At 40.5% G+C, this 24,670-nt stretch overlaps 1 protein-coding gene across 1 annotated transcript in view; it reads left to right on the top strand.

Moving 5' to 3' along the window:
• The window catches only part of GLIS1 (GLIS family zinc finger 1), a 167,095-nt gene that overhangs the window by 125,128 nt on the left and 17,297 nt on the right, over nucleotides 1–24,670 (top strand). Inside the window, 4 exon segments of the mRNA XM_015870832.2 lie at nucleotides 5,445–5,606; nucleotides 8,928–9,038; nucleotides 11,928–12,060; nucleotides 16,655–16,805. Coding sequence (XP_015726318.1) covers nucleotides 5,445–5,606; nucleotides 8,928–9,038; nucleotides 11,928–12,060; nucleotides 16,655–16,805 — 557 coding nt within the window.

Below are 24,670 nucleotides of genomic sequence, written 5' to 3'. Positions count from 1 at the left end.
ATTTTGGAAGAGGGGTCATCTTTGCTTATTACACGACCGTATGAATTTTGCATTCTGTTTTTTAAACCGCTGCTCCATGCGATGTTATTTTTGCCTGCAAGCCATAATACTGCATTCAGTCCAACTGTAATGAGGTTTCAGAAAATTGTTTAGTTTCCAAATGACATATTTAGCAAAACCTTATGGCAGAATTTGTGGCTGTCATGCTTCTGATAGAAAGAGATCCCCAACTTTGCCGGTTCGTTCTCATATGTTGAGGCAAGTAAATGCATGTACTCCTGTTTTGACAAATGTTTATCCTTCTGCTTGATTAAAGAAGGATGACAAGAAAGATTTCAGGACTGGCAACAGGGTGTTGTGAAAATGATAGGATGCTTTGGTACTTTCCCAGTTATTTTGGCTTTTGCCGGCTCTGCTAGCTCACTGGGTACAAGAGGAAATAAATCTAGGAAGATTTCAGTGTTCCAAACGGCATTCCCACCTTTCCTGACGTGGTTATTTTCAATTACATGAAGAAGACTTTTGAGAGCCAAAACATGTAGCACTACCTCGGGTGGTGACACAGAGAGCAGAGGAACCCCATCTCAGGGGATGCTCACAGGTAGGATTTGGCAGTCAGGGAGGTCTGCTTGTGTGTGGAGGTCACCTCACATGCAGAATCAGCCCTGTTTGCTGTTGGAAGGCTGTTGGCTTAAATGTGACTGTTGTGGGCCAGGTCTGTATTCCTTGTGCACCTATAAGTCCTATTATGGGGGGGGAGTGCAGGAATGCAGACTTCAGGGCCTTCATTTCACCAGTATTTCCCAGTTTCACATTAGTTAGGCAACCAGTCTAAGAACAAATAAGTAGCCAAAAGAATTGCCACTGTACAGTGTGTTGATGTCACATGATTAGTTGTAATTACCTTTAGAAGCCAACAGCATGAAAGATGCACTGTGTTTGTACCATGGCTGATAATCTTGGATTTCTCACTATGAAACCTTTTACCTTTTCTTGTCCTTCACTGTACAATTGCTGGTGTGATGTGGCTGAAGCCCAAACTGCTTGTTTATAATATAATTAATACAAGAATTATACCTATCAAATGCAGTATCATGGGGAAATGTCACTTTGCAAACATAAATTGTTCAGACTTCCAAAAAAAAAACCCAGAAATTGTCGGGTCCCACTGTGCCTGTACTGCTCTCCTCCATGGTTGTTAGTGCAGAGTGAGAAAAGCAGCACCTACCACTTGAAGTCTGTGACAGGGTGGACTGTGCTGGGATTCTTTGGGAAGGAGCTCAGTCCTACGGGTTACTTTTTGTGCACGCAGATAGTTCTGTTCAGTTTAATGGAGTTCCTCGCATGAGTCATGTTGCTTATGAGCAAGTATTTCCTTTACGTTGTATAGCTACTATAGAGAATTAAAAATTAATCCAGTCAGGTGTTTGCTAGAAAAAGCAAATCTCCAAATCAGATCTTTGGATTCTGGTGTTGGATGTATGGACTCGAGTACTTAAGTTACTGACATTTGTAACAAATTGGAGCCTCGTGTGCCTCCTGCCACGTTACCAACATTAGACTCAGTGTGCTTCAAACATTGATGCTATTTTAAGAGTGGTGTGACTGTTTCCTCCCCTCCAGAAGGGACACACAGCCTCACAAGATCCTTTTTCTCATAACGTGTTTTCCAATAAAATTTTCCCAATTTTGTAATCAGCTGGAAAGAAAGAACATTTCACAATGTTCATAAGGCCTGTAGATGTTTTGACCAGACATAAGATTTCCTATTGATAGTATTAAATGCTTTGGAATGAAATGTTTTGGGTTTTCCATCTGTGGGCTGTCTGAGATGTCAACAGCCAATATGACCTGCTCTTTCCCTTTTAGGCCTATAAATAAAAGGCAGCTTGTTTAACAGATCTTGCAGCAGAGAGCAGAGGTGTATATTAATGAGCTTTCTCTAATGGCACACTGGACCTATTTAGCACTACGACTGTGAAGGCTTCTCTTTTTCAGTCATAACTCATTTCCTAAGAAAATGTCAGCTATTGCTTCACCTTATGGTCTGAGCTGTTCAGTTTGTAGTTTATTTCTTCTGATCTGCACCACTGACAGATATTCTAGACATGACTGTGATTAAATATGCTTATGAAAACGGTAAACATTTGATAATATAAGCCCTCGTGGGGATATGCTGTTATTTCTGCGTGGCAGCATTCTCAGGTGCAGTCAAAGCACGATGTGGAAGCAAAGAAAAAAAGCATTTTAAGCAATTACAGTTATTAGATTAAATAGTTTTGTTAGGAAAATTGTGATGTGTTTAGATCACCGTGAGATAATTCAGTGTTTTCATAAATATGCCTTTGAAATGCCTGATATTGCGGCGGTTATATTCCAGTGAGACTGTAGTGTAAAATAAAGATAATGCACGTATTTCCATCTGGCATTGAGCTCATTTAGTCCCGTACATTTCTACAGCACTTTTTTTCCTTGTAGAAGCCTGATTCTAAAATCACATTAGCTATAAAATCCAGTAATTACATCACGCTATTTATTGCAATCATGTGGCATTGTTTTGAGTCTGTACTCAGATGTGCATAGCAGTGTCTGAAGAGCACATTAACAGGCTCACAATAAAGACAAAAGTACTAATGGCAGTATAATTAGTTTTTAAGAGATGAACTTGCTTAAGAGCATGTAGACTTTTACAGACTTTGAGGCTCATGCAGTGGTTGTTACTGTTATCAAAGGCATCAAACACCAACAAAATGTTTAAAATTGTAGGATTATGCAATGACAGATTGGGGCCAGATGTCTGGGAGATACTGTCAGTAGCCTTCTCAGTTGGTCAGATAGCTCTCGCCATCCTGAAGCCCTTTGGAAACTGAACATTTGTTCTTTGTAGTCAGAACTTAGACACGGCAGGGACTGGTGGCTCTTCCTGGTGGTTGTTTGAGGAGGAGGATCAGGTTGTAGGCTGTCACTGTAGGGATTCTGGTGCTTGAGGAAGCTGGAGTAGTACCCCATTACAAGTTATCCAGCATAATTGAGCTAGATAATACAATTAATAAAGATTAGTAAATAAAATAATTAAGAAAAGCCACCGAGGTCCAGGCATATGTAGTGAGTGAGTGTTGCTACTATATAATCTTGAGATTCTGCATTAGCACCAAAAAAAGGCTGCTGACCACAGTAAGAGTATTGCTGTAGCTCTGAGCATTTATGGTAGGGCCTGTTCCTTCTCTTCCTTAAGTCCTGATCCAGCAAACTCTTAAACATGTGCACTCTCATGTGTTTCAAATTATGCTTGTGTTTAGATGTTTTAGGACATTTGCCATTGGAATTTTTGCTACTGACATCAATGGGAATGAAGCTGGACCCCTAATTAGTTTGGACTATTCTACATACTTTCCTACTTTGCATTAGGCTGTAGATATAAAGCTGAAGACTGATAATCCGCAAGCTAAATGTACTGAGCTTCGTGACTGAACAGCTGAGAAATGCCTTCTGTGTGCTAACAGCTCTCTCCAGCCCTGAGATGGTGGGTAAGAAGGATCAGGTTGTAGGGTGTCACGGTAGGGATTCTGGTACCAGCAGTCTATAAGGTCTGCTAAGGACCCATTAACAAGGAGTGTTGTTATGTGACGTTTTACCAAGCTATGCTTTTTTTTTGAGGCTTTGTCTGTCAGAACCTGTGAGCCCTTGGGAGTAGGTTCTCTTGAGAGGCAAAAGCATGTCATAAGGGCTTACAATAGTGTTGGGGGTGACTGCTCAGGTAGGGGATGAGGAATTGCATGTGCAAGTGAGAGAGCATGAAGAGCTGAAGGGCAAAGTTTGCTGCCTGAATAACTCGAGGTCTGATCTCCAGCTGCCTCGTAGTCAACTATCAGTGAGAAAAACTGAGAAGAGCTGCTCCACTGAGCTGAAAGGGATGTTTGTTCTAAGGGGATGATATAACTGTGTGGGCACTACACTGATCAGAGAAGTGTGAAGAAATGTAGTGATAAGAAAAGAAAGTGATCTGGTTCACAAAGAGGAAAAGGTCTTCAGCACCTCGGCACAGTAAATCCAGAGGTTGTCTTTGGCACTCTATTATATTTGCACATTTCAGTGCATCGATCTGAATCCTTTGCCAGATTTTTAGTACTATTTAGGATGGTAAAAACCATAGTGTATAAGTGACTGAGAAAGGCAGAAGTTTGCAGTTTGTCTGGAAACCCTCTGTGGGGGTGTCTGTTTGCTGGAGTGCATTGATGTGTTTTATCTCCTGAGTGCAGAGCTGATCTCCATCTAGAGACAGAACACAGTCTGTGAAATGATGCACTGCATTGAGAATACAAATTACTTTGTTCAGATGCTTAAGACACACCCAGATCTGAGCAGGAAGTGAGGGACCTTTCTTTAGCAGCAGCCAGAATTGCCTTTATTGGGTACCAGGAGGCCAGGTGCCTCCAGATTACAGCATCTCCACCTGCTCTTACTTCCCACCCCTGTGCCTGCAATGCTGAATGCAAAATCTGAGTCAGAACATACACATGTTGAGTATGTGTGCATGGAAGTGTTTGTGAGCATGTGTAAGTATCAGAGTGCATGCTTTGAGTTTGCTGGTGCATGAATGCGATATACATGTGCTCACCTGAGTTCATCCTCAAAGCCCATCCTAGGTAGTACCTCTCTGCAGATAAATAGGCATCTGCAACACTGTAACAGTGAAACTTAGCAGCTATCAATGCATAGCTTTCCTTGGCCTAATGGTTTGAAATTTTATTTATTTATTTATTCCAATTTAATTTGAAACAGCTAGTTTGGTTATGAATACTGTGCAGCATTTTATTGCTAAGTTCCTTAATGAAACGGGTGCTTAAGAGCTCAGAATTGCTCAGGTTACTGGCTGGCTGTATAAACGCTGAGAACAGATCTTAATGATAGAGCTGGTAAAGAAAAGGGTGCAGAATGACAGCAGAGGTCCTTCAGGTTGATCTTCAAATGGCTCAGGTCTTGTAATAGTCTGTGCTCATGCACTTCAGTGTATTGCATTTCAGACATCTGAAACCAGGTTTACCCACCACAAACAGCTCCTCCTGCTCTCTCTGTAGCAGCTAATTGTTATTGCCCGCAGTGGTTCCTGTGCCAATTAACATCTGAGAGAGCTCATCAGAACACTTGTTCTCTCTTTGAGTTTTCTACACTGGCATCGTGTCTTTAAGGGTTCTGTACTTCAGACAGAACGTGTGGGATATTTATAACCCATGTATTATTGTTGAGCTACACACCATGTCTTCAGTGACAGATTAAATGAGCAGCACAAAATGTTGTGTTTCATCCATAAATTTCAACAGATGTTTGAATGTTGGTTGATTTATTACACGTCCAGCTTGGATCTTACACTGTTCTCATTGTGGCTGCACATGGTTTATTTAATACTGCTTTACAACCATTTTTTATGACTTTTTTTTTTCCAGTTTGAAGGGTGCAACAAGGCATTTTCTAGGCTTGAGAACCTTAAGATTCACCTCCGAAGTCACACTGGGGAGAAGCCGTACCTGTGTCAGCATCCAGGCTGCCAGAAAGCCTTCAGCAACTCCAGTGACCGTGCAAAGCATCAGCGAACACACCTGGACACTGTAAGTGTGATTTCAGGATGGGAGTCACAGTTTTCCAATGGTCTTTGTACACAGTCTTCTCTGAACCTGGACAGGGGCTTTTCCTTTCCATGATGGGTGCCTCAGAACGCTCAGCTATAAGCAACTGCACTTTTGTTTTTAATTGAATGTGCTTTGAGAAATGAAAAATGCTATGATCGTGAAAAGGCAAATTCAGCTGTCTTACTCATGCTGAGAAATAATGGACTCAGGAATAAGTTACTCAGCAAACCCCCTTTGTTCTCCTTCCAGTAAGAGAAGAAGCCAGTAGGATAAGGTGTAGTATGAGTGAAAGCTGAGTCATCAGTGCTGTTGTAAATGATGCTGTTGTCTTGCTTCCTATCCTCTGTTGCTTCAGAAAGTCTGTTCTGAATGAACATAAAAGCAGCTCAGACATCTCAACTGAAGGTATGCCTTTCTGGTTTGGACATAATTTTCTGAAGGTAAAGATAATGTCTGTGCTATTGGTGAAGTACCCGCCGCCAGAATTAGCTGTAAGAAACAAATTCATATTTATATACAGTTGGCAGATTCTGGCTCAGCTCCACAAGTCTTCTCACTTGTCACATGGAGAAGTTGGGAGCCTGTCTGGCGTGGTAGGCTCTGATAAAATTAAATCACTGGAGGACAGGGAAGGACAGTAAGTAGGGAACTTTGTAGACAAGTTAAGTGCTCGGCATAAAGCTTTTAAAGAATAACAGCCGGGGTTGTTCCTTTGTCTTTTTCAAAGAAGTGAATATATGGTTTAACGTTTGGCCAAGTGTTTATGGGGCAGAACTTTTGAGTTTAATTGATATTTACTTTTTAAGCAGTTACACATTTCAGACAGTGCAGCATTAAGGAATGCCTAATGTACATTATGCCTTGCAAAAACAAACAAGTAAGAGAAGCAAGTCAGTCACATTTTCCAAATGAAAGCACACTTACAATAACAATGTTGTATTTATTTGAAAGTCAACCTGAGATATTTGAATTTGTAATCAGTTCTAAAATGCATCTCTTTTGGAACTGGATATATACTAAATTGTGGGTGCACAGTTTCAAAGTTTAACTGCTTGAATCCAATGGGTATATTTTATATCAGCCAGATGCATAGATTGAATGGCATATATTAATGGGTTAACAATATAGGCTGAAATTTGTATATCTGTGGATTATTGAAGACAAATCTCTTAACTTTCTATTTTCTTTTCTTCTTTCTTTATCTCTGTCCTAATTATCTGAAAAGCTCATAAATCACCAACAAGGTACAGTAGTCATTTTCTACTAACTTTCTTAAATGCCTGAAAATATTATCCACTTCATGCTGTTGCAGGTTCTTTCGAACTGTTTCTGTTGTCTCACACCATGCCTGCTTGTCTGCTTCTTTGCATTAATACTGATATTCTGTGATTTGTATGACGTGAATGTGACAAGTAACAAAGCTACGGCACGGTGCTGGTGTAGAGCCTGCACGTTGCCGTAGCTCAGTGGGCAAAGTAGCTGTCTGTAATGTCAAGGGAAATCACCAAAGCAAATAGTAGACAGATTTTCATCTCGTTTCCATATCACTAACTAAAATTAATTTCTCAGTGCTTCAGATGATGCCAATGGCTCGAAAAACACTCTGCTAATTGTTCTGCTAAGGGGTATGTGAAAATTTCCTGTAGTTTATCCTCAGATGTCAGTACTTTGTGTGCTCCAGATACTCTCAGTAAGTCTGCTTTGCCCTGTATCTTTCTGGGTAGGTGCTGTTAGTCCATAAGGCCATGAATTGGTGAATGATTCCATTATTCCTTCAGAAATTTCCTGCTGGCTGGACTGAGCAGCAGTACTTATCCTCTTGAGGTACTTACAAAGAAAAGGGGTTTATATGGACTACTTACTCCTTATTGAGTGCATTTGGAATTGGTTTTAAAGCTTCTTAATGTAGGTCAGTCCATCATTTATCTCCTCCAGAAGGAGAATCTGTAAATAATTTCGGAGATTCACTGGTGTATACCAGTTTGATTGAACCTCTACTAAATCATCTGGAAGTAGATCTTTCTCCTAGGCAGGAGCAGAACAAAGGGAACGTATCTGTTCTTGTGGTAAAAAGGGCACGTCATCACTCCTCCAGGAGTACAGCAGCTAGCTGAAAGGACCACACGGTCACTCCTCCCCAAACTGTTTTTTGGTTGCATTTTTCCCCCCCTGCATTTGTGCATCCTCTTTCTGAAGCCAAGGGAATAAGGAATGTGACACTGAGGTCATGATGAGCCAGTTATATAGCGTTGGGAAGGTACTAGACGACTTATGGGTACAAGTGAGAAAGCCAAGATAATGTTGACAGATGAGGCAAAGAAATGTTCAGCTCAACTTGAAAACTTTGTGAGCTTTGACATGCAGCACTACTTTGCTCTCACTTAATGGTTACTTAATAATGAATGCTGGAGCCTCTTTGTTCAGCTTGGCAATTGCATTGTCACTTGGAGGCTGCAGCATAGTGCAGAGAGAAGTGTTTGGTTTGTTGAGAGTAAGAACAACTTGTTGAGGCTTTCAAGAGCTGGGACTCTGGAATCAGCAGTTCACTTGGAGCGTCCTTCTTTATGTATTTTCACTTAGGAAGAGCTGACTGGAACTGCTTGCTCAGGCTGTGATGGCTTTCCCAAGAAAGTGCTTGTACTGGGCCACGTTTTGACGAGCTCTGAAGCACGCCTAAACCAGCTGGGAAGGTCCTCCCAACAAAGTTAACAATAGTGGATTTTTCTGTGTTGATTTGCTCAGATGTTAATGTTTGTTGCAGGTTGTTTGGTTAGAAGTTATAAAAAGAAAGATGTTATTCAGAACAGGAAAAGGGCATGAGGGAAACCAAATGTGTGCTATTGCACAAGTTTTACTCTGCTGCATATGGAACGTAATTGTAAAAACTGCATAAATCAGAATTAGAAACCAGAATTACGTTTATAATTATACTGGTTGTTCTCATCATCAAGTCTACTGTAAAGACTTGAAAACTTAATGCTCTCAGAACCCATCCAATTACATCTCATTAGCATTTAACACAGCTCAGTAATCAACATCCAATGTGTCAGATTAGAGATGTGTCAAGTGCTCTCAGCACTTGCATGGACTGCAAAATCAGAGCTATCAGTGCTGTTCTTCTGTTTGCACCATGTCAGACTTGCGTACATAGAGGAGTTTGCAAATCTGGAAACGCCAAGCAGAGCAAGCAGCTCAGGCTTTACGCCGTGTTGCACAAACCAGCTGTCCTTCAGCGCTCTGTGTGCCAACTGAAGAGATGCAGAGGAATGTGAAATCTTTTCCCTTTCCTCACTCTTACAGAAACCGTATGCCTGTCAGATTCCTGGCTGCTCCAAACGCTACACCGACCCCAGCTCTCTGCGCAAGCACGTGAAAGCTCATTCAGCCAAAGAACAACAGGTGCGTAAGAAGGTAAGACCCAGTAGACAAACAGTGGCACAGCTCCAGACCTCCACGCTGTGGTTGTTTTCTGTTTACCTTGAGTTTATGTTTTTTCGTGTCAGGGCTCTTCTGCAATATCTCTAGGAAAAAATGCAAGCTGAGCTAATTTTGCTCTGGATTTGAATCACTCTTGCTAACCCGTTCACTTTATAGCATCACCTTTCACTTCAAATGTCACCATTTTTTAAATTTCAGTTTGCTCCATGCTTTATGTCCAAGCATTTCTTCCAAGTTCATCTTTGCTTTACAAATCCAAATCCTGCTGTCATTCGTGTAAAATATTCACATGTGGAGTCTCTGCCATCACCTAGTAAATACATGCTAGCAAATCATCCCAAGTGCAAGTGAAACTAGGCCAGGATTCTATGGAAATGTCAGGAAAAGAGTGCTTGCATTCGTCAGAATGAAGCCGTGACTTTTCTGACCACATCTGTGTTTTAAATGCATTTATAAATCATTCCTAACCCAAACTGCTAGTTATGTTTTCACTAATACTAGATTCAAGTAAGTATTTTGGTTTCTATGGGCTCAATTCTGAATTCATTACATATGAAGAGGCTTATGGGCACCATCCCAGGATCAGAGACTTGCTTGTTATGCATTTGTACACACAGTTTCTAAAGGGATGATTGGGACCCCACAGAACTGGTCTGTGCCAGAATGGACCATAAACGTGCTTGAGGCCCGGGAGTGGAAGGAAGTATAAAGCATAGCAAGCAAGTACAAGTACTTCCAATAAGCAGCATTGATGTCCTCACCACTGCTGAGAGCTTTATGATGAAACTGCCAGTCACATTTAGAGGATGGAGAGCACAGCAGAAATGATGGCATGGTAAGTAAGATAGAGCTGGGGAGCTGCTAGTTTGGAAAAAATGTCAAAGGTAAAACCCGTAAGTGCAAAAGAGCAAAGGAAGGAACATATGGAGAGAAGTAATGGTAGCAGAATACAAGTGATTGTAACTTCAGAACTAGGGATGAGCCATGCAGGAGTTAGATGGATGTCAACAGGCCTCCTTTGCCTGCCTGTCTGTATTGAGGTCTTATTGATGTCCTTGCACCAGCCAGGTTGTGTCTTGCACTCCTCTCCTGCTTCTTCTCAACATGAATTGTATCCCCAGTCAGTTTTCATTTGGTTTGCTCCATAAGTCTGAATGTTTCTTCTCCATTACTATGGCAGTTGCCCACCCCAGCTCTGCTCTCCATCAGCTGCATGTGGCTTGAGTAACAATGTCCAGAATTGTGCACCTTATTTCAGACAGTGAAGAAACATTCACAACATGCCAAGCTTTGTTCTTGGAAGGAGGAGGTTTCAGGCCTAGCAGCCATTCAGGTGCCCACAAAACCTGGACCGTTGTCTATGAATAGAATTATTTCCCAAGATGGATGTCATTTGTTCAGCTCTGACTACAGGGCTAAATAAATTAACTCATTTGCATCCTTATGTCTCCTTATTGCCTACTGAGGCCACTTCCCAGTTCTGCAGAGGAAGGCAGGGAAAATCTAATACTTTTAATACCAAAGCAATCTGAAGAAAGCAGTCGATTTGAAGTGCATTTTGATCAGGCTCTCTTAAAAGAGACCAAGGTAAAGCTGATTCTTAAAGAAATACTAAGCAAAACAAATATTTTGTTTAAGCGTATAATAAGAATAAAAGAGGCAGCCTTTTTAACTAGGTACATCTCAGTGTTATTCAGTCGGTCGAGTCTAGTTCGGATTTCAGTTTTAGGTATAAATGGGCAAACACTGCTTACAGACTCTTGCTGTTTTTTGGTTACAGTTGTGCTAAGGCAACTTCCTGGGAGCTCTGAGTGGAAACCTGAATGTCTCAGCTGAGATGTGCTACCAAAAGGTGCCATCTCTGATAGAAAAGAGAAGGCCCTGAGCTCAGACTTTCATCAAAGGAATCCTGAACATTTCGTTTGTAGCTTAGGTGACTGCAGTGGTAATATTTGGTTGTTCTGAACAGCTTTACAAGCACAAAGTATGAGAAAGTTAGCTGTTAATTTAGTAGTAGTCTAAGTTTAATTGGCTGCAGATGCACCTTGTGATTCAAATGTTAGATGTTTATCTTGATCAAACAAATGGCTATATAGCAGCATTCTGAATAGGTTTGCCTGGACCTTTTCTTTAGAATAAGCAAACCCAGGGGAGACTGGTATGCAAAACTGTAAACGTAGAGCCAATAACTATTTATTAATGGCTATAGAATATGATGGCTGCTTGTGTAATGTGAGCACTATATTATGACAAAAGCTTGGCAACATCAGCATGTTTGAAAGAGAATTAGAAATGCTTTTCTTTCTTAATTCTCCTCTCCTGCTGTTTTTAATATGATCGACATTGTGGTTTTCAAGAGTTTGCTTCACACACTTTTGCCAGAGCTTTAATTTACATGGAGAACAGCTGACATATTGGTGATAACTCTTACACATTACTGACAGCACATTACTCTGCCAGATCTAATCTGATAAGCACAAATGCTTTTCTTTCTCTATCGAACGTCTCCAAGTGTCACAGTTACAGCGTCATGCAATCCCTTTGCACAGAACACGAGAAACTACAGGCAGCTTGAAAATGTGCACTTAAACTTGTAAGGAAGGCCTGAAGAAACACAGGGTACAAAAAACTGCTGTTGATTTTTAGATTAGTGCATTCAACTTGTTTATTTAAGAAAACCGAAATGATCACTAATTAGAAATGTGAAGTGATAGATACATCCTTAATTGCACCACGTTACTAAGAATGTCATTTTGTTCCTTTCTTCTGGACGTAATCCTTTAGCAAAGAGACATATGAATTTAATTAGAATTCATTTGCTTTACTTTGAAATAAAATGTTTGCTTTATCCTCCTCTTGTAGCTAAATTCATGCACTGATATCGAACAGGATGTACTCAGTGAGTGCTTAGCTATACAACAGCTCCACACATCTTCACAACACATTTTGGATGGGAAGTGCGGTAGATCTGTAGGTCATCATGACTTAATCACAGGTAAGAATATTTTGCATAAGTATGATGCTAAATGTCATAGAACGCAGAGAGTTTAAGACACTAAAGTTTCTGGGTCAGATCTGCCAAAATGGCAGATGAAAGGAAGAAAAAAGAAGGACAAAATGAAATAATTTTATGAGTTCTTTGCTAAGCCCTGGGTTCTTTCATTTTTTAAGAGCTAGTCAGGCAAAGAGCTGTGGTTAATTTGATGTGAGGAGGGCAGCAGCACTGCTGAAATTCAGGCTCTAGTTATTTCTTCTGTAAGGTTTGCCTTGGCTTCAGCAGGTGCACCAGGTTTTACTAAAGCCAAATAAATACGCTAGCAAAGACAAAGGCAGCAGTAAGGTTTGCCATTCACAGTGTCTGTTCTCTTCAAGAGACACAGAAAAGGTGATGAGATTGTGCAATATCACGCATGGTGTGCTTGTAACAAATAGCATGGTGCTGTACGAATGGAGCAAAAGCTTGAATTTAAAATATCAAACATTTTGATTGTATTTTCTGAAAAGGCTTCTATGTACTTCCACTGATTCTATTGACCAGAGCAGAGAACTTTTCACTCTTAAATCTCTCCTTGTCCTTTCAACTATTGACCTCTTTTCCTAGCTTTTATACTTCTTTCACCCTTGGCTCCAGCAGCACTATGTATCAGTGAGCTGCAGGGCCAGCACCTTTCTTTAAAAGGATCTTAGCTTACAGGTAAACAGCCCAGCCCTAAACAATCAGTGTCAGTTCTGAGAACCTCTTCTTGAAAGAATTTTCAGTCAGAAATACTGTTTTTCTCCAATATGATTTCTTTGCTGAATATATCAAGACTTCACTGGGATGTTGTAGGAGAAACCCAGTAAATCTTTGCAGATACTTCCGTCTGGTCACCTGGTAGGAGATCCCATCACACACACAGTATGAAGAAGTGCCAGGGAAAATAAATCAAGATTTGAATGATTTCTTTACAGAAGTTACTTTGTATTGTGTGTGGTGTAATTCCACAGACAAAACTGTTCCTCTATCAGAATTCAGGGCTAACAAGCTAAGGTGCTGATCCCGAGAGATTTAAATTGTGAGCACATTCCTGCTGCCACCTATAGTTGCACTTTTGCTCTTTCATATAAGCAGAGGTAATATTTCTAGATAAAGCATCTATAATACTGTATAGAGAATACATATGGGTGAATACTGTTTATGATGTTCTCTTCATCCCACTTGAAAATATGAAAATGCTCATGGTTTGAACTTTTTTTTTCCCCTCGAAGAAACCACATTATTAATGTGCAGAGCTCTGGGCTTTAGGGATCACTTGGATTCCTGGAGAGTTTCAGTTTTGTCTTTCCCCAAGTTGAAGCACATTTTAAACATGTCAGGGATGAAAGCCAATCACAGGAAAAGAAATATGTAAAAAACTCCCATTCCCTTGTGTCAAACTTCAAAGGAGGTTTGTGCTTAAGGCTGGGTAAGACAGTGAGCAAAGGAATATTCAGCAGTCAGAGAAACCCATTGTTTGCTGAGACCTTCCTCCTTTTTCCCTCTGTATATCTACGTTGCTTCATGGCTGCTCGCATTTAGCTGCAGCAGCACCCAAGAGCTGTCATCAAACTCCCTGCCAAGCAAGTTACCCCTTTTAGGTAATCTCATGCAGGTATTTTATCTGGGCATGCCTGGTCTGTTATTGTTTATTCTGGTCTCTCCTGGCATAAAGCTGCAAAAAGAATTCCTGCTGGTCACAGATGCTCAGAGTACCATTTTGGCAGCAGATGTTAAGGTTAAAGGCCAAGCCATTTAAAATATTGATTGATGGCACATATTTATAAGCTGAGATGGTCAATGCGTGAAGAGGCCTAAGACACAGTTCTGAACAAGACTGCCCTCGCAGGAGCGGTCATTTATAACCGCTCCAAAGGTGTGACTTCAGGTATTAAGAATATTATATCACTGCTAGAAAAATGGGAGAAGAGACTGGGGGGGAAAAAAGATGCATTTTCTCTCCCCTGAAACAACTCTTGCTTAGTGTTACAGATTGGCGGCAGGAAGAACTACACCCTCATATCAGCAGATTCCTCTTGCTTCCCGCTGTTCACTCTCACTCTTTCCTGATAAACTGCCATTATTCCCTTGTAGAAGCCCTGTCAGCTTGGACTGACACCCATGGACACGTGCAGTTGGGCAGTCGTGGGACTGCAGGCATAGCAGCAGCTCAACATGTTGATTGTCTTAATTCTGGGATGGAAGTATTTGGAACTCAGACTGCACAGATGAGTCCCAGTAGCAGAAGAAATTGCTCAAACTTAGTGCTTAGTGTGGTACACCCTTCCAGTGCCTATGAGCAGAGGGTCTGTCTCTAAAGGAGGTAAAGTTGATATTCTGTTAGAATGCCCTTCTTTTGCACTGTGTAAAGTAAATTAGTTTTGACTTCAAGTAAGTACCAGTTTGCTTCTTAGTGACTCAACAGGAATGACTAATGGCTCGCTGCAGACTCACGTGGAATCTCATAGTAAAACTCATCTTCCATAGCTTGTGCCACATGTTAAAGTGTCCTAGAGGATATGGCAATGGCTGGGTTGATCCCAACATGCTTCAGGTTAGGTTGCAGTATGCTGTTGTGTTGCAGAGTTGGGGTATGAGGGTGAGGGGAGCTGGTGGCCCTGCAGTAAGGCAGCATGAGGGTCTGGGAGATACTGAGAGCAAGAGACACCATGTGTCAAACCAAGCATGAGTGCAGGCGTTGTGGTGAATAAAGATGTAGGACAGGGAAAACTCCATGAGGAACTAACCTCGTAAACCTCAGCAAGTATGCTTCAAGCAGGGGCCTCTTCCACAGCTGGTGTGAGCATCAAGTGAATATATGGATAAACTGAGGGTAGGTGGAATAAGCCATACTTTAAATAGGCTTTAAAAGAAGGTCTAATACAAGAGTGAGTATGGGGTGCCCACTCTGTTTTTCAGCTGGTGAGGCATGACAGAAATGCAGGGTGACAGGAAATCTGGTTTCAGATTATTTTCTCATAGGTTGGGTTTGAGTGCATGGATTGTGCTGATGGACACAAGGATGTGTGGGGTGTTCGCATTAAAATATTCTTGCTTCTCTTGAGGGCCTTGCTGACTGTGGTTTTCTTCTCATAAAAATAATAACCGAACAGTAGCTAAGAGCCAGGTACTTTGGTGCTCTGTCTTCTTCACCCATTCTAGGCAAATAATGGAAATGATCCTCAGTAGCTGGAACAGTAGAGAATAGCTCTTTGAGGTCACTAAAATATTCATAAACTGTTCATTGGTGAGACTGTAAGACAAAAAAAAATGGGTGTTTACTGGCTGCAACGCTATTGAAACTTATCTTTTGAGAGTTTTTGAGCTTTTGGGGTGAGCTTTGAATAGGGGCCATTAAAATTAGCTGAAGTCTAAGATCCTTAGAGAGCACAGATCTCTTCTTAGAATCCCCAGTTTCCTCCAAGCTGTTCTGCCAATATACCTGAAAGGCGTGGGGAGATACAGCCCAAGTGTGAAATGACTCAGTACATCTGAGTCACGCTGGTGTCTGCCAAGCCTGGGAATAAACGTGTGAACAACAAAGATTTGTGGGAATCTATTGTATTATAAAACGAACTGAAACCACCAGCAGAATAATGGAATTCTCACAGCGTAGCGTCCCAGCTACTGACTTACTGTTTTCAGATGAGGCTTTGACAAATAAATCCCAGCATCACCTGGGAACATCTGACTTCTTGAAACTCCTTCTGTCTGGTTTTCAGTGCAGAAATCGAGCTGTTTTCATTGGCTGGTTGACAAATGTTCTGTCTAGTGGGAGACAGAGTTGATGTGGTTCATTCTCATGCTTTTGGATCTGTCAGCAGCTGAGGACTCATTGTTCATGAGAGGTTTTTGACTCATCTGAAGGCCCTGACAAAGGTGGCTAGAATCTGACCTTAGTGGTTCTACTCTGCAGTCACACAGAAACAGATGCTGACGTTCAGCCATTGCTTATCCACCCAGAGAGCTGTCACACATTCTCTGTGGCTCCAGATTTTCCACTTGTTTTCTGCATGTTACATGTCACTCGAAGGGTTTGGGACAAGTGCCATCCAGAGCCCTGCCAGTAAAGTAGGACACGTCAAAGCACAGCTGACTCACAGCCCTTTTCCTGAATGTGTTACCCTGCACACAATGAGCAAAATAGGGAAGGTGAATACTACAGAAAGAAGGCAAATAAAATAGCACAATAGAGTGTGTGAGGAGTGCTGCGCTGTATCTGGACACTGTGGAAGCTGGCAAACCTCATCTGCCCCCCACAACCTTCAGAGTACAATGGCAGTGGATGTTCTAGTCCTTCTGTGTGTATGTATCCCAGTGGGCAAACCTCTGTGAGGTGTATGGCAAGTAAACTTAGAAAATAGCCTAAGTATATAGCCTAAACTTAGAAAATAGCCTAAGTATATAGCCTAACCTCTGTGGATGATGTAACTTCTGTTATGCCCCAGCAGAAGTGTGCTGTTCTATGCATGTGTCGAGGTGGGTGTGGGGGACAATGAAGGAGTCAGGGACTTACTGCGTGCTCCTTTCCTTGCTTATTTTATTTTGCAACCTGATGTATGTTTGTTCACAGGCATGTACAGTGGTTCCAGCGCTAACTATAACGGTCCCTCACCAGGTATACTGCCACCTCCTCATGACATCCCTTCAAGACACCATCCTCTTGACTCTGCCCTTTCCAGTCCACATCACCATCAGTCGCCATTGGAGAGTGCCAGGGAAGGGTATGTGTTGTGAAACATGCTTGGCTTGTGTCTGGCGTAATAATTGCTAAGTAATTGTTTATTACACTTTGCATGGATGCTGCTTGAATGAAAAGCACTGACCAAAAGTAAGCTGTGTTGTTTGCTTTAGAATCAAAGATAATTTAATTTGAAAGGGACTTCATCTCATCCATCCTCCAAGCAAAGCGGGGCAAACTTTGATGTTACTGTCGACTACTCAGGTCCTTGTTTTGGTCTTCAACAAAATACAGAGGTTTCTTTTCTTCATAAAGTGCAATTGCATTTAATGTTTTCTATAGCTCTTCCTCGGTGGCTTCTTGTAGGTTTGGATAAATGCAGAGGACTTTTCTCAGCTACAATGTAAAAATTCTCAAAGGGTAAAAAAGCATTGCTATGACTCACTGGGAACGAGGTAGTGTTTGCCTTTGTAAGACTTACTTTGTGCCAGAATGGCAGGCATTCTCACTTCCTTGTACTCTGTTAGGACTTTCTGTAATACACCTTTCAGCTGCACGCATTAAGCAGTAAGACCTTAATCAGGGAAGGATATATTATCACATTGATTATGTAGGTTGCATTGCTACAGTATGTCATATTTCTATACCTTGTTTTGAGGATCTCAAAATGTCTCAACAGTAAAGAATGTCTACAATCCACAAAAATCTGCTCTCATCCTAGAAGCTTCTATGATGCCTACACTGATGCAAATCAAGTATAAAACAGGCATTCTTTTCTTCTGAGCATTTTGGACAGGGAGGGTACTCTGCTTTTGCTTTAATGATGGGAGCCTGAGACACTGAGAGATCAAAAGACATTTTTTAGGTAATAGGTTGAAGTTCTTTAGTAAAGCCGGCAATGGGAGTGTGGATTTTTTCCATCTTTGTTCAGTGACTGTCTCACCCTTTCTTCTATATGGGGAAAAGAAAGCCCAGAAAGATTTTTAATCATGCTTGTTTATCAATGGACAGAAAGCAGAGTGTATAGAAAATTACTTACAGAATGAGGAACTGAGTTTCTCACTGAGCTCTTCCAGACATTCTGATCATCTGCTTAGGCCAAAGCTCCCATCAAATGGTCTCTGCTGTTCTCAGTTTTAGTGGAATAAATACTCCTTCTCAGAGAAGAAGGCACTGCTGATTTATTATCTCAGTGCTTATATAGTTAAATAATGCAAAGTCTTTGCAGAAACACTGTAGTTAATGTCCTATGACAAAATATAGGGCTGAGATGAATATAAATTTAATTATGAACCAAACATCAGGAAGTGGAGGCTGGAAGATCATGCCCAGTCCCAGTCCCTTGCTGTATGTGAATTATTTACGCTTACATTTTTAATGACTGCCAAAATCAAGTCCATACATGACATGTTAATTGCTGATACAGGAAGCTTGGTCTGAACTAATAGCCTTTGAATTTCATTTAGCAGTTTTGTGTGAAGCATTCATTCACTCAGGCAGGAAAAATCACTTGATAATCTAATATTGGAGCCACTGAATTCTAGAACTGTTATACCTTTGCCAGTTCATAGCACTGTGCCATGACTTATATAAAATAGACAGTCTACAATAGGAAAGAAACATTTAACACTACCTTTTCTCATCTGAACTGCTCTGGCTTTCTGGCACACATCAAATGTTTTGCCTCATTTGTCAGTTGTCTCAGCATTCATCTTTAAGTAAATGCAAAGAATTTCTGTACTGTGAATCAGTCTGATGACAAGGCTGGATTGCATAGTTCAAGTCTGTGGAATGAACCAAATGATTACTATCAAGAAATCTAATTACTGAGTCATCAAATGTGTAAGATGCCAAAATCTACACAGGGCAGGGTACAAGTAGTGTACTCAAGTTTGACAGAGGATTTTGAGTTATATTTGAAAGCTTTTTATTTTTTTAAATGAACAAAATAGGAGCTGTATGCTGTGCTGTCCGCTGCCAAAGTCAACACCACGTGCAGCAGTCAATTTTCCCAAATGGTTTACTGAGACATTTAAATAGTTTGACAAAATTATCTAATTCACTTGAAAATGTTCTAACAAAATCTGACTTCATTACCAAATGTATTTATACTGGCATTATACAATACAGAGAATATGTTTTCAGATTCTAGCATAAAGCGTGTGCTAGACCAAATCATTTGACTTTAACTCATATTGCTATTAATTAAAATGAAATACTTTGGAATGCTTTGGCATCCAGAAAACAGGTTTGTCATGATCCAGGTTGAAATACATACTTATTTTTTATTTCAGGTATCTAAGTGTTACATTTGCATTTCTTGTAGCATGTGCCATGTAGAATTGATCTCATTTTGCCCATTACAAAAGTAGCCCATGTTGATTAGTAGTAGCAATATAAAGATGGAAGTATAGCTTTTAATATTAAGTCCTATGTGAACATTGCACTTTCTCTCTGCTGGTTTGTTTTTTTTTTTTGCTGGTATTATCCAAGATGTCTAAAAAACAAACGTTGTTGCATTTGCAAATTCGAGTTTAAGATATTTACAGTGATAAATGATCAGTGTAAATGAAACCGATCTGACTGAAGTTCAGTAAGCGGTGGCACAAAGTTAAGGATCTGCACCAATTTAACTTAATGGCCTAACAAAGTCACTTTGTAGGATCTGAACAGCCTCTCTATAGGTGAATCTGAAGCCTTCGTGTCGCTTATAACAGCACTTATGTTCTCCAGAGTAGCTGGGGATGCTGACAAATAATAACTTTACCAAGAAGGTGATGTGTCTCCAAGGAAAAGGAAAGTGAAACTTTCTTTTATATACACTGCTGTGGTAATTTAGGTCATTTCTTCTCTGTAAACACAACAGTAAATGAAGAACCAGTGAGATTAAGGCATTTCTAATGTCCATAGGTGGTGATTAATGAGAGCGTTGAATCCAGTCTTATAATTGTTGTGAGTTTAATATCAAGGGTTAAGTAACCAATGTTAGACGAAAGACACAACTCTCTTTTATCCTGGTTTCTCACCAGCTAACTGCAACCGGTTCAGACCATGCTCCAGTCTTCCCTGAAGAGCCACTTACCCATACAAAATCACAAGAAACAGGACTTAAGACCAATCAAATGAAAAGAGACATTTTAATCAGGCTACTTAAACATTAGAATTTTTGTTTGCTTTCTTGTTAGCACCTGTTAATTCAAATACCACAGAAATACTTCACTGTAAAGAGATCTCTGTTAAAGGTCTAGTCCTTAATTTCCCATTACTTAAAGTAAAACAAGGTACACAGAGCCTCCCTTTCTGCTCCACAAGGGAACGCCAGATTCAAAATTCCTCATATTTTTAAGGCTGAAAAAAGCATGCAAGTTGAAATCTTGTGTGGTAGGTTTTTGTTTGTACTGTCACGCACTTTGGCAACAAGAGGGTGTAAGCCAGAACCCACCCACATTTCAGCCCCATAGGTTACACTGCCAGGAGCCTCCATTTGAAATCAGAATCTGGTCCCTGCCCCTGCTCTGTGAGCTGTGGAGCTGGCAGATGGCCTCCTCCAGCCACCCCAACCTCTGCTCTGTGGCCCTGTGTTCTGCTCCTGTTGCTGACAGGCATACTCAGGTCCTTGGGTACTTTCTCATTAGGTGGAGTGGGACTCAAATAGTGGCTATGAGTTTCACTGTTGTCTGCAAGCAGCTCATCTTCTGCTGATGACTGTATCTGATATGAGATACAAGAAATTGCTCCAAACCAGTAAAAGACTCCTTTCAATAGGCTACGTGAATTCCTTGATCTGCCAGAGTCCATGGCCAGACCTGAAAAATACACGTGTACCTAATTCTCATTACCGTCAGTGATGATTGCATGTCTTCACTACTGATGGCTGAATTTCAAGTTTGTGAGCTTGTGTTGTGAGGAGGAATTGGCGCATTGATCGAATCTTTGTATGAAACAAACTTTTACTCTTGAAGTACTCAGAACTGAATACCTACACAGTCTTTATAACAGTTCCTAGTACCAAGGAGATGCATCATTCATTCATTGTGCATTCCTCTGGAGAATACTCTTCACTTATAATAGAATACACAAGTCAGTGTTTTAGACTTTCTTTCAAAAGCACTAAAACCAATAACAAGAAACAGATATCTCTGACAGCTGAAAACATTTTCAATGGAGGAAGCCAAGAACCCATCATAATTTATCTCAGTGTTATAGACCTGAGCACGCAAAAGGGGCATCAGTACATCTGTCCAAAGAAAGAACAATGTACAGGTGCGGAGCTGAGGTTCGTGTAACAAAGAAAATCAGTAATTAAAAGCATCTGGTTTCAAATCCCAGGCCATTTATCTCATTGTAGAAAATGTGATCAGAATTCATTTATAATCATGTCCAGATAGACTTGTATAGTTTTTCCCCCTTAAAGCAAAATTAGCATTAGAATAGACTGACTTCAACGATACAACAATGTAGGGCTGATCATGGGGTAAAAATATTGTTTGACCATCAGCAAAAATTGATGGGCACGTATTTCATTTCTGTTTCCAATAGGGCTAGGATTTGACATATGTTAGAGAACCTTACCCCAAAAGTGAGCGGTAGCTGTGATCACAGAGTCACAGAATGGCTGAGGATGACAGGGGACCTCACAGTCTGTCGGGGTCCAACCCCTGTTCAGGCAGGACACCAGAGCAGGATGCCCAGCCCACACCCAGGCAGCTTTGCAAGGTATCAAGGAGCCCCCACAACATCTCTGTTGTGCCAGAGCTCCATACCTGCAGAGCACTGACGTGCTTCCTGGTGTTTCAGGTGGAACCTTCTGTGTCCCACTTTGTGCCCATCACTTCTTGCCTGGTAGTGGGCACTACTGACAGGAGCCTGGCTCTGTTCTCTTCGCCCTCACCCTTCATACATGGAGGAACATTGATAAGATCTCCCCTTGATGATCGCCCAGAGTAGACCTGCTGAGTAGAACTATCTTAGTGTGATATTAAAGACAGTTAATAGATTAGGAGGGAGTTTAAATGAATTGGTCAGAGTAAATCAAGAAACATGTAAATGGATTTAACCACAGCTCATCTGTATCAATGATTTTAGCTGTTTCTGGTTTTTATCTGCAGGTAAATCATATGTTTAACACCTGTAAAGCTGATTTTTTCTTTTTCCTTTTGGTTTTCAAAGCAAAACCTCTTCAGTTAGGTGTAAGTTACATACACCAAACACAGCAGTTTGTCATGGTGTAACAAGTCATTTATCTTAACATCTCTCACTGTTCAGTATAGTGTCTTTACACTGTAACTTGAAGCAAGCAGCACCAGCAACCCTGTAAAGAGTGTGTACATGTGGAAGTGTCTTGCTGCATACTTGCTGAAGAAATAATGACCTTAAATGAGTAAAATAAGACAGAGAAGTCAAGCATGCAGTACATGCCAATATCTGTGTTTGATTGCATGTCTTTCTAATTTACTTCCTGGTAATCATTTGAACTTAAGGCTGTGCTTTTTATCTAAATATGTTTTGATGTTAACATAGAAAAGTCCTTGTTTGCAAAGATGTGTGTCTCTTTCTGTAGACAGTGAAGTGGGTAACAAAATACTGAGTTATGTTGTACCCCAACTATGAGACTTGTGCACGTATTTGTTAGAAAGATTGCGAGTGTTTTAGTAAGGCACTCTGGACCTAAAAGAGAGCACCAGGAAAGGACTCCTTTGGGTTCCTGAAGCTGTTTTCAAATCACTGTTGACTGGGTATTATTATTTTAAAGCAACTAAATGACTTTAAGAGTCTTAAATCACGTTAAAAGCTCCTTTGGATAGTGTTCCCCATAATGTTTGTGAAACCCCTCTTGTTCTGGGGTGTGCTCACATACTCACTTGTTGACACTGCTCAGGGAGAGGGCAAGTATAGAATAAGATAGAATAAGGTAAGATACAGAACTGGATTAAAGCAATCCATTGATTCTGTGATTCTGTAATAAAATGGGAGGGCATTACTTTTGGAGTGGTGTTTGTAGTTCATACATATCTAGAAGCTAGGAAAGAGCTGGCATTTCCTTAGTCCTACTTTAAGATGTTATACCTGGAGGTTCACACACCGTGTTAGCAGCAGAGGCCAAGCCTCCCAACAGCAGCCAGTGGGTCAAGCTGGCTACAGCAAGAAAACAGAGAACAGGATCACGGTGTCCTATCTTGCAGTCATAGAGCAGAGACTGAATATCATACAGACTAACAACTTGTTTGCTCACTGTTTATACAAAGGGGTAATAAAATGCAGTGATACCCAGCAAGGTGCTTTTCAATGAAGGATTTATTATATATCAGGGAGGGAGGGGAAGAGGAGAAAGGAAGAAAGAAAGAGAAAGAAAAGATTCCTTGCATTCCAGAAACGTAGCCAGAGGCACCTGGCAGTGATTAGTGCAAAGGTTCACTGAACTTCAGATAGAGTCTGTCTTGAAAAAAAAGAGAAAAAAGCCCAAACCCAAGTGAACGGTGTAACTGTTTCCTGAGCACGTGCTGACAGAAAATTCCCGTAGGGGCAAGACCCAGAACAGAAACACGTGGCAAGAGATTGGGCGCTATCCAGAGAGCAGATTAGCGGAGCTTTACACATCATTTTTAATATTATGGGAAGAGATGAAAATCAGTGTTAACTTTTTTCTTTTTTTTTTTTTTTTTTCATTTGAAAAAAATAATTTCCTGGTCCTGGAACTCAAATTGGACTTTCTCACAATATAAGTAACTGTAATGCTTGGGGGAGAGAACTTATGAATGAAACGGTCGGCATGCTGGGTTTTATGGCAGAACCTGGTTCTATGGAAACACCTCAGATTTGTAACTAGCTGCAGTGCTCTGTAGGTAACTTATGCTGAAACATAGAGCTTCTTTGCTTTGTGCTTTTCATGCTGTCGCTTTATTATATACTTTTCTTCCTACTAATGCGAGTTTTTTAAAACCTCTCAAATTCTATATAGTGGGGATGTGTCATATTGGCATACATGAGAGCTGTGTTACAGTATGGTCTTAAACCCCCAGATATATTAAAAGCTATTTGAGATAAAGGACAGATGTTTTTCAGTCTGGATTTGGTCCTTTTTTCACTGAAGTCAGTGGGATACGGGTTGAGGTTCTTTGTCTTGCTTAGGAATCTGCCAATCAAACCATCATGTCATTAAAAAACCCTCAAAACCAGACAGTTTTCATATTGGTAACATCCTGATCTCAGATATTTCTATTTTGTGGTTACACTTCTTTCTTAGTTATTATTCAAGAATCTTAGATTGAATTATTTTCATTATTTTTCAATTTTCAATTCAATTTAAGCATTTTCTGCTTAAGCACACTGCGTGTGGCTTTTGGCACTTAAGACACGATGAACCAGATGATGAAAGGACTCCTCTTAAAACAGCTCTAAATCTGGCTTTACAGTTTCTTACTCTGTTTAATTTTGTCCAGGAACCGTTACTGAGCAGACTGGCAAAACTGAAATATAAAACTATTTCTTACTCAAAACTAAGTACTGTGGCTGAGTATAGAAAACATACATTACCATCTTGACAGAAAGGTCAGAAAAATCAATGTCCATATGCATTTATTGTGGGTTCCTTATCTTTCAAGATTATTGGAACATGACGTTTTGTATTCATTGTGAAAATACATGATTTTTTGTGCACCACAGTCTACAAGGAGAAACCAAAACTGGAGGCAGGATAAGTAAACTGAAAGCAAGTTAACAGTACTTGTAGACTGGGAAGTGTCTTCGGTAGAGATTGCTGCTCATAGCATTTCTACATAGTTCATTCATATACGTCCTATCATTTAATCTTAACATTTCTAATATAAATACATGATGTTAAAACAATCACAAGAAAATGTAAGTCTTTCTGCGACTTCTGTTTGAGATTCTTAAAGGTCTGTGCTTTTT

Source organism: Coturnix japonica, chromosome 8 (assembly GCF_001577835.2).
Source record: "Coturnix japonica isolate 7356 chromosome 8, Coturnix japonica 2.1, whole genome shotgun sequence".
NCBI classification, from domain to species: Eukaryota; Metazoa; Chordata; class Aves; order Galliformes; family Phasianidae; genus Coturnix; species Coturnix japonica.
The sequence above is the reverse complement of the archived record's forward strand: the minus strand, read 5'-3'. Positions and strand labels throughout refer to the sequence as shown.